This window comes from Arachis ipaensis, chromosome B05 (genome assembly GCF_000816755.2).
Source record: "Arachis ipaensis cultivar K30076 chromosome B05, Araip1.1, whole genome shotgun sequence".
NCBI classification, from domain to species: domain Eukaryota; kingdom Viridiplantae; phylum Streptophyta; class Magnoliopsida; order Fabales; family Fabaceae; genus Arachis; species Arachis ipaensis.
This window is the reverse complement of record NC_029789.2, coordinates 103,804,600-103,814,826: the sequence shown is the minus strand read 5'-3', so window position 1 is coordinate 103,814,826 and position 10,227 is coordinate 103,804,600. Positions and strand designations below refer to the sequence as shown.

At 34.7% G+C, this 10,227-nt stretch overlaps 1 protein-coding gene across 13 annotated transcripts; it reads right to left on the bottom strand.

The window, feature by feature from the left end:
• On the bottom strand, window positions 1,357-8,482 carry LOC107643760. Of its 13 annotated transcripts, XM_021124189.1 has the most exons (9): window positions 8,260-8,482; window positions 8,027-8,127; window positions 3,587-4,305; window positions 3,209-3,447; window positions 2,919-3,122; window positions 2,739-2,831; window positions 2,542-2,646; window positions 2,026-2,427; window positions 1,357-1,440 (listed from the first exon to the last, which is right to left on the bottom strand). In XM_021124189.1, the coding sequence occupies exons 2-8, from the start codon at window positions 8,053-8,055 to the stop codon at window positions 2,284-2,286; spliced, it is 1,533 nt and encodes a 510-aa protein (XP_020979848.1). In that variant the 5' UTR covers window positions 8,056-8,127; window positions 8,260-8,482; the 3' UTR covers window positions 1,357-1,440; window positions 2,026-2,283. The 13 variants fall into 13 exon arrangements, with proteins under 13 accessions (XP_020979848.1, XP_020979849.1, XP_020979839.1 ...); XM_021124190.1 differs by lacking the exon at window positions 8,260-8,482 and having other exon boundaries at window positions 3,587-4,351; window positions 8,027-8,126; XM_021124180.1 differs by lacking the exons at window positions 8,027-8,127; window positions 8,260-8,482 and adding an exon at window positions 5,336-5,685 and having other exon boundaries at window positions 1,357-1,443.

The following is a 10,227-nucleotide window of genomic DNA, read 5'->3' as shown; positions in this document are numbered from 1 at the left end:
GTTTATTATTATTATTATTATCAATTAATTATTAATACTATGATATTTTGTGACATGTATTGCATAATGGTGATTGACTTCAATGGTTTAATTGTTGCACATTTGGTAACTTAGGGTATTATTATTGGAAGTGAGTGAATGTGCAATGTAGAGGGCAACTGGGGACACAAAAAGCATGGGTAAGAGGTCACTTGAGGATGGAGAAGATGACCAGCTTGAACGAAAGAGGCCTGTTCTTGCCAGGTGCTTCTTCCTTATCCTCTCATCTTCCATTATTGATTTAGATATTCTCTTGGCTACTGGCATTGTTTAATCAGAAACTTGACCACTACGTTAAAGTCTTGATCACTTCTAACTTGTGATTGGTGACTCTTAACTATACTATCATATGTAAATGCCATTGGCCCAATTGAAAGTTATAACAGATTTCTAAATTTTGTGAATAAAAAACAGCAAATAGAGATAGCTATATTTATCTGCTACAATTAATTAACCCCATATATCTAAGTTATTCACATTGTTGTTCCTAGAAAAGAAACATAATCAGTTCAAAACCCACACTACAAAAAAAAGGCCTATGGTCACGGTTTTTTACCGTGGCCTATTCCGCCGTAGCCATAGGTCTATGGTCACGATTTTTTTACCTATGGTCATGGTTTCTATGGTCACGGTTACAATTTTCAAATTCTGACACTTTAGGCCACGATTTTTAACCGTGACCATAGGGCAATCTATGGTCACGCATAAAAACCGTGACCATAGCCTCTATGGTCACCCCTCCTCAAAACCGTGACCATAGTCTTATCTATGGTCACGGTTTTAGCCATGACCATAGAGCCTATAGTCACCCCTCCTTAAAACCGTGACCATAGCCATATCTATGGTCACGGTTTTGGCCGTGACCATAGCCTCTATGGTCACCCCTCCTCAAAACCATGACCATAGCCTTATCTATGGTCACCCCTCCTGAAAACCGTGACCATAGCCATATTTATGGTCACGGTTTTGGCCGTGACCATAGCCTCTATGGTCACCCCTCCTTAAAACTGTGACCATAGCCTCTATGGTCACCCGTCTTTAAAACCGTGACCATAGTGCCTATGGTCACAGTTTTGACCGTGACCATAGCTTGTTTTGTTTTATGAGCTTTAATTTTTTTAAAGCATAATCACATCTCAAATTAATGATAATCACAAAATAAATATAAGAACAAGAAATGTAAATCATAAAAGTTTCATTATAAACTAGATATGTTTAATTTTTAGTCTATACAACAGAAATCAAAATAGTGTAATGTATCCAATTACATGTAATACTGCGTAAAGTCTCTTTTCAAAAAGTACAGAACACATAAAAAAAAATTACATTTAGATAACTAAAGTGTAAGACCCATCCCATGTCATATTTGTATGGAACATATTTTCTTCACATCATGTCTTCCTACTAGCTAAAGAAATAAACATGTTAAAACAGAGCAACATTGCTTTTGATAATGCAGTACATATGCAGCAAAGTTTAATAAGTCAATTAACTTTAAAATTTCAACCACTAAACAGTAAGGAGTATTTGCTAGGGTTTTGATGAGTCACATAAAAAGAAAATCTTAGCCAAAACTTATACATACATGTCCCTCTTTATGTAAACAACAAAGTCCAATTGATATAGACCTATCTGTAACACAAGTGACAAACCTAAATAATAATTGTTGAAAAAAAATTCTAAATTCTATATGGTACCAAACTTGTTAGCCTTCAACTTGTTAAAAAAAAAATGCTTATTTGCTTCACTGTAGCCCATCATTTAACAGTTAAATGTTGCATGCACTTAGTGAAAGTATCTTAAGTTTTTTTCCTTGTGAGTGGTGAGGGATCAATAAAGAGGAATTAAATTAATAAAGATGAGCACAAGATATAAAAAGTAAAACAACTAAAGTTTAGAACCAAAAATATAATGGTTTAGCCAATCAGCTTAGTAAGTACCAAAACCATACTATTAATTTAACTACTTATTTTGAACAGCACTTACTTCGAAATCCTTTGATACATGGTTCGATCCAAGTGAAGGAGGAATGCTTCGCCGCGCATCATTTGGTGCACTACTCGCATCAGGTGGAGATTGTTGGGCGGCTTCTATCATTACTTGCACTTGTTCTGCACTCATACCAGGATTGACTTGTTGCAACAACGTTTTAATCAAGTTTGTTAAACCATCCAACTTGGAAGTTAAGTTAGTTTGATTTTTCTCCATAGTTGAAACCACTTCAGTATGTTGTTGTTGCATTTGTCAGATCTGCTTATCCTTTTTAAGAGAGGATTTTGTGACTGATCGACCATAGAAATGAACTCTACCATGTCTTTCCTTTCCGAAAACTATTTGAACTACCTCATTATCACTGTATCCTGCTTGTTTCAAATTTTGAATATGATCCTATTACACACAAATAGGACCAAAATAAGTTCATGCACCCAAATGCTTCAAAATAAAAAAATAACTAACACATTTCTGGTTTGGTGTACTTTTCTAAGAAACTGGACAACTCACAATCATCTCTTGTGTTCCTGAATCAGTCTCTCCTTTTTTGTTTGTACGAGTTACAACAAACATCTCAGCTTGTAATGGATCTTTGTTGTCCTCCTTCTTTGCACGCTACAGAGAAACCACCAACATTTGACTAACTTAAACACTCTTCATAACATGAAAGATGCAAAAATACTTAAATGCAAAGCACCAAAAAATACCAATTCAGCGCGTACTAACTCAAAACTAACTGGACCCATTCGATGATTCCATTTTTGCTTGGATCTGTTTTCACGATTTATGTCAGAAATAACCTACATTTTGTTGCAATGTAAAAATACAGAGTTAGTTAAATACATGATACCATCATTAAAGCCAAGAAAGTTGTGAAAATAACTTACTTTGCTGATATCAAGCCTCCAAAATTGAACTAATTTTCGAAAATGCAGTTCAGGTATAGTCATTGGACGATTTTTCATCATCTCTCTGAATGAGCTGTACGGTGTATAGTGACATTTTTTTATGCGTTTCTTAAATTGCTTCCATGACTCTCCGATGGTATCTATCACCCAAGGCTCAGCATCACTAGGAATGTTATATTTAGACTACGAAGAAACAACGAATTATGTTATTTTACCATACATGCTAAGCCTATTTGTAAACAATTTAAAAAGGAGAATGATCTACTCACCTTTGCATAATCCAACATTGAAGTTTTAGTCTCACTGGACACAGCTTGCCAATTAGTATATAATAAGGTGACCAAATTAGAGTTTCTTGCAAGTGTGCCCAAGAACCGACTAAATAATTGAACTTGTGTCTTTGTTGGGCCTATGGGTTTGACATTGTACCATGTTGACTCTATTTGTGTTTCCATGGCATGAATATGCTTGAGTTGGGTGGGACCACGAGCTTTTTTCTTTTTGGTACCTATTTCCAATGTCATTACTAGAGAATATTAACAAGAATACTAACCTAATGAATTAATGAATAAAAGAGTAGACTAAATAAAAGAATTAGGTTGGTGTCTATCACTATTTGCTATTGAAACTAGGGATAAAAGCATTACTGTGTTGACTGTCACTACTATCCCCAACACTTGGATTGTGATCATCATAATCATATTCATATTCTTCATCGTTTTCGTCCAATGATATCCCATATTTTTTGAAGAATTCATCTAGAGTCATAATTGGGATAAGAGACTCAATCTTGTGTTCTTCTTCTTCATTGCCATCTTCTTCATTTGATTTCTTCATTGGCATCTTCTTTTTGGTCGGCTTCTTGCTTTGACCATCACCGTCATTGGTATTCATATTGGCTTTACCATCTTCCATCTTTGATTTTTTCATTGGTACCTTCTTCCTAGTCAGCTTCTTCCCACCTAGGGCCTCATGTTCATTGGCTTTCATATTGACTACATGATTTTCTTCTTTGGATTTCTTCATTGGCATCTTGATTTGACCCTCATCTTCATTGATCACCTTGTCCTTGTTGTTTGTTATCTTCTTAGTTGGCATTTTGCTTTGACCTTTATCATCGACTCTTGTCACCTTCTTTGTTGACTTCTTGCCCTTTTTCCTTGTCTCATGTTTGCTACTATCCCCACATACAGCTAAAATATGTTCCCTTTTGATTTGAAATTGTTTCAGCAATGCATAAGCACTTGTGAATTGAATTTTTCCTGAATTTTTTATTGGACTCCTCATCTTCAAGGGACTTCTTTGTGACTCTATTTGTGATAGGGTCCTTAGCCTTTTTCTTTTGGGATTTCCTTCACTGTTCATCCTACATCCAAAAAAGAGAGGTTCAATTAAGCATCAAGTTAATTCAATTGCAAAAAGAGAGATCAAAGAGATATACATGAGAGGTCAAAATAAAGCATCAATATACATGAATGCAAAAGGGAAGGAAAATTAAATATCAACTAAATAAAGCATCAGCATTTTCCAACACCTTATAGTCACTAAATTTCAGCATCACTGTGAAACTCATCAGACTCTGTTTCTTTGTCTTTAGGTTTGATCTTGTTCGGTGTCACATCAACAATAGTAGGTCGCACACCCTGTCTAACCAAGTCTACCTCACCAATTTCACTTAAGGGTATCAGACTATTCGCAGATTCATGTGGCTCTCCTATGTTAGGGTCAAACTGTAATTGGAAACCCATGTTAAACAAGTCTCTTGGAACCGTTTTCATCACATAATGCTTTTGGGGAATATATGGATCTTTCACATAAAAGCACTGGTGTGCTTGGCTTGCCAACACAAATGGTTCGTCTTGGTAACATCTTTTGTTGAAATGAACGTATGTCAAACCATAATTATCTTCCTCAGCCATAAACCACTCACACTTAAATAACACAACTTTAAATTGGCTATAATAGTCTAACTCAACAATATCAATGATTCTACCATAATATCTTATATTGGCCTTGATTGGTTTTTTGTCCTTAACACTAGCAAAGCTTGTAATTTCAGCCACCACAGTGACACCACTATTTTGCGTTTTTCACATCACTTCTCGCCGCTTAGTATGAAATCTGTACCCATTGACGACATAAGCAGAATAAGATTTTGCAACTTTATTTGGACCCTTAGACAACTGTCGTATCCAACTGGGAACATCATCCTTCATGGCACGTCCAGTAAACCATTCTATAAAGTCTTCATTTTGATCTTTAACAACGTTCTACTTTCGCTTCCGCTTGGCTTGCTTTTGTTGCTCACCATGTTCTCTACAAGGGATGTGTATTATTATGTAATACTATACCAAAATTAGTCTAAGGAATAGAAGAAATGAGACGTGAAATTTTACCTCATGTAAGGCTCCACGTTAACGCAATTGTTCAATACATATGCATTAGCTTGAAGGAGTGACTTCTCGTCCAAAATAATTAGTTGTCCTTTTTTTCCACCCAATGGACTTCCCTTGTTTGTGAACAAATTTGAATCAGGATCTTGGGTTGAAGTGCCTTCATCATTATTCCGAGATACTCTGTTGAATCTTGTTTTCACTCCCTCATGCAAATATCTTGAACAAAAAGTTAAACACTCTTCAGCCAAATAACCCTCTGCAATTGATCCTTTCGGACGACTTCTATTGCGAACATACCTTTTTAGTGTGCACATGTATCTCTCAATCGGATACATCTAGTGAAACTGGACGGGACCACCTAACCTTACTTCGTTAGCTAAATGAATAGGCAAATGAACCATTTCAAAAAAGGTAGGGGAAAAATCACTCTCTAACTAGCACAAAGTCTCCACAATCTCTGACTCCAGACCATTAATCTCTTCTAAAGATATTTCTTTTTGACATAGCCGACGAAAAAAGGAACATAAGCGAACTAGAGGAACAGCAACATGATCTGGAAGAATGCTCTTGATTGGTATTTGCAATAGGTAATGCAACATGAAGTGAGCATCATGAGTCTTATAACCGTAAAGCTTTCTCTCTTCTTGTTGTACACAATGAGAAATGTTTGAAGCACTTCCATCAGGCAATTTTGTTTTCTTCAAAACACCACAAAAAATAGATTTCTCCCCTTTGGTCATTGAGAAGCATGCTCTGGCAAGTTTAGTTCTTTTGCCATCCTTCGTATTTGTTGGGTGAAGATTCTTTCGAATGCCCAACTCCTTAAGATCATAATGAGCCTTTACATGGTCCTTCGTCTTTCCAGGAATATCCAATAAGGTACCAACTATACTATCGACTATGTTTTTTTCTATATGCATTACATCAAGGTTGTGCCTGATCATACAATGCTGCCAATATGGTAACTCAAAAAAGATTGATTTTTTTCATTGGCCTTTACTTTTGTTTTGCGTCTTCCCAAAGGCATTATCTACTGACTTTAGCATATCCAGAACCTCTTCACCGGTTAACATTCGTGGTGGACCCCTGAATTCATTTTTTCCATTAAAAGATCTCTTGTTAGACCTCCATGCATGATCAGCTGGCAAAAATCTCCTATGGTCCATGTAAACTGTCTTTTGGCTATGTTTCAAATAACAAAAAGAAGTATCATGGTTACAACATGGACAAGCCAACTTCCCTTTGGTACTCCAACCGGATAACATGGCATACGTTGAAAAATCATTGATTGTCCAAAGAAGTGCAGCATTCATTCGAAAAGTTTCTTTTTTAAAAGAGTCATATGTATCTATCCCTGACACCCATAGCTCCTTCATCTCTTCGATCAATGGTTGCAAAAAAAATGTCAATATTATTTCTCGGTGAATAAGGTCCAGGTATGAATAAAGAGAGCATGCAATATTCTGATTTCATAGACATCCACGGGGGAAAGTTGTACACCATTAAGACAACTGGCCATGTGCTATGTGACACATTCATAGTTCGAAAAGGATTAAAACCGTCACTTGCCAACCCAAGCCTCAAGTTGCGAAGTTCTTTTGAAAAGTTTGGGTACCGACTGTCGAAGTTCTTCCATGCTTGACCATCAACAGGGTGCCTTATGCAATCGTCTTTCAGACGCTGCTCGTCATGCCACCTCAACGCCTCTGCTGTGTTTGGACACATAAAAAGCCTTTTAAGCCTTGGTATTAAAGGAAAGTATCTTAGGGTCTTCGCAGCAACCTTATGAACTTTATTTGGAAGCGCAAAGTCATCTTCATTGCCATCCGTAGTAGGAGTCAGATTATATCGAGACTCTCCACAGATATGACAAACTGAGTCATTTATGTACTCATTCCGATACAGCATGCAGTCATTAGGACATGCATCAATCTTTTCATAGTCAAGACCCAAGTCTTTAACCATATTCTTAGCTTTATTAAAAGAAGTGGGAATATTCAAATCAGGTATAGCTTCTTTTAATAACTCCAAGAGGGAGGTAAAAGATGTATTACTCCAGCCATGTAGACACTTCAAGTGGTAGAGACGAATGATAAACGATAGTCTCGAAAACCCAGTAGTACAATTCGGATATAATTCTAGACTTGCTTCATCTACCAACTTATAAAATCGCTTCGCATCTTCATTCAGCCCGCTGTTTCCCTCTTCAAGATTTGCGATATCTCCGAATGCATGACGCAGTAACCCATCAATGTCGTCAAAGCCGCCTCGATCATCCATGTCACATCCCACAACTATTGAGATTATTGGTTCCCCATGATTGATCCATCTTTTATAACCTTTGACAAAACCATAGCAAATAAGATGCTCATATACGGCATCTCATTCACGCCAATAAGTGTTTCCACATTTTGCACACGGACACTGGATTTCTCTTCCAATCGGTTGTCCAATTGAGAAGGCAAACTCTAAAAAATTATTAACACCATCTATATACTTGTTCTCAAATCTTGGTGAATCCATCCAATCTTTTGATAGAGTATGATTAAACCTAACATTGTAATTACCTGAACTTACTAAACATGATCTAGTAGGTCAATTATAGTGACAATCTAGCTAGCATATACACACTTACTACCTAAATAATGGAAGATCAAATTATTTTATATAACAAGTATGATACAAATTTACTGCTTAGTTCCTTCATTTTGAGATGCCATATGAAGTTGTTATACACAGTGTCACAGCAACTAGTCAACTCTTTTTGTCTTTACCAGTCCAAAAAAATTATACTGTATACAAAACAAAACAAAAAATTGAAGAGAAGCTAAAGAACATTCAACAACTCTGTGATCTATCAAGGTTAAATACATCACCTAAAATAAACAAAATGAAGTCAAAATTGCTTTATCAAGCTCCATTACCTGTGTACTAAAAATTTAGCGCTTGCTGTCAACTTGGTCTTCACCTTTCTCTTCCCCACTTGAAATCCATCTCCACCCTTATTACAAAGTGTAGAACTATTTTCCTGAAAGAAATTCAAGAGCTAGTAATATTTGAAGAGGAAGTAATGAATAAGAATTTAAATATGAATTTTGTCCTATATATGCTTATCATATGATTCAAATTAGGAAGTCAGGCTATAAGTCCTACTTTTTCTGAAGTCATACAACATTGATAAATATACTTGAAATAAAAATAGTAGCTATTTTCATGAAAGAAAAATGAAGAAACTAACTAAAAGTTAGTGACGTAGAAGTAAAGTAGCCCTTGAACTTGATACATTTAATAATATTTAAAAATAAAAAAAATAATACTAACTAAAACATGTAATAATAAAAGTAATGGATCCCCGACACCAGTGATTTCCATTCATTCAATATTTTCCTTACCCTGCCAAAAATAAGGATAAAAATTTACAGATTTATAAGAAAACTTAACAAATACGAAATCATGAGATAGTGAAAAGTTCTCATTACATTGCACAGCAATACTATTTATAATTATTCTTAATGATCCCCACCATCCAATAGCTAATTCCTATTTCAAAATACTAAAATAAAAAACAATAAATAAATGAAAGCAGCATAGCCATTTATTTCCAGCAATAGAAGTAAACCATCACTAAAGCGCTAATAAATGCAACAATAATTTGCTGTCCGAACACAAATTCAAGTATAATAACAGAACAATTTACATTCATGAATTGCAGTATATCTTGGCCTTATGTGAATGCTAGAGTAGAATGTTTTAAACTAAATTAAAACAAAATTCATTCAAGTGAAGGCATGATATTATTAGTGGAACATCTCAAAGGATAAAGCTTACGACTTGCTGTCACAAAACTTTTTTCAATTAAGGGAAGAGAAATATAGAAGAAATAGCCATATAAAAAATATTAGTTTTTTTTTGTATTTGGGCCTTGGCACAAGATTTGTGGTGAACAACCAATATCATATTACAAAGCTTCAAAATCTTGTATAAAATTAAATACATAATCAAATGGCACTGCAAAAGAACATTGGTAACTCTAGTAAGGAGAAATTAAATGCACATCTAAACAAAGACAAGCAACAATTCAATCATTCTATAATAACAAAATCTTGTACAAAATAAATAACAAAATGCCACTGTGAAAGAACATTGGCAACTACATGGAGAAATTATATGTACATTCATATTTCTAGCATTTTTACATTGCATTTGGTGTACAAGATCACATTTTAATTCATATATTTATTTATTGTTCAGCATGCCTTCTTTTTTGTTTAGTAGTTGTTATAATTATAATAGCAACATAGGTACTATATATGATTTACAGTTCTTCTAGATGGATCACAATAATGCTCTATCCTTGAATAAATGCTAAAAATGTGCAGTATATAATTTTTTAGTAGTAATTATAAATGAAATTGTTAAAGGGAAGATTCATCATACCAATTAAACAAAAAGGTAACAAACTTCTAGTACTATCTTCATATGGGATTATTTTTATAGAGAATTAAGTCATCATCTTACTTAGCTTGATGCATATCTCAATACTTTAGATATTTTTCAATCCATTCTACACTCATCTTACTTATATTCTTACTTATTTAGACATCAGAATTTTCTGCAAGTACCTTTAATTCATTTATTTACTCAAAAACTGACGTGAACCCACTTCAAAGTTTTTACCACTGTCTATGACCTCTTTATAAAGCCCATTTACACATATACTATCTGTTTTAGTTGTAGGTAATGAGTTTGGAAAACTCTACATTAACATTTGTGATGACTAAACATTATTAATTTAATTAATTACAGAAATATTAATTCATATATGGTGATTAAATTGATCTTTGCTATACAGGTTCTGTGTGGGCTGAAAAGAAAAGAAAAGATCCTAAATC

Bases quoted from the DNA above. Each gene is read 5' to 3' on its own strand.
- LOC107643760 (XM_021124180.1), bottom strand. From the start codon at position 5,670: ATGTATCCGATTGAGAGATACATGTGCACACTAAAAAGGTATGTTCGC. The intron at 2,647-2,738 runs GTATTTTTTGGT...GTTTCTCTGTAG, and splicing joins AGTTAGTACGCGCTGAATTG to CGTGCAAAGAAGGAGGACAA. The intron at 2,428-2,541 runs GTGAGTTGTCCA...TGTGTGTAATAG, and splicing joins CAGGAACACAAGAGATGATT to GATCATATTCAAAATTTGAA.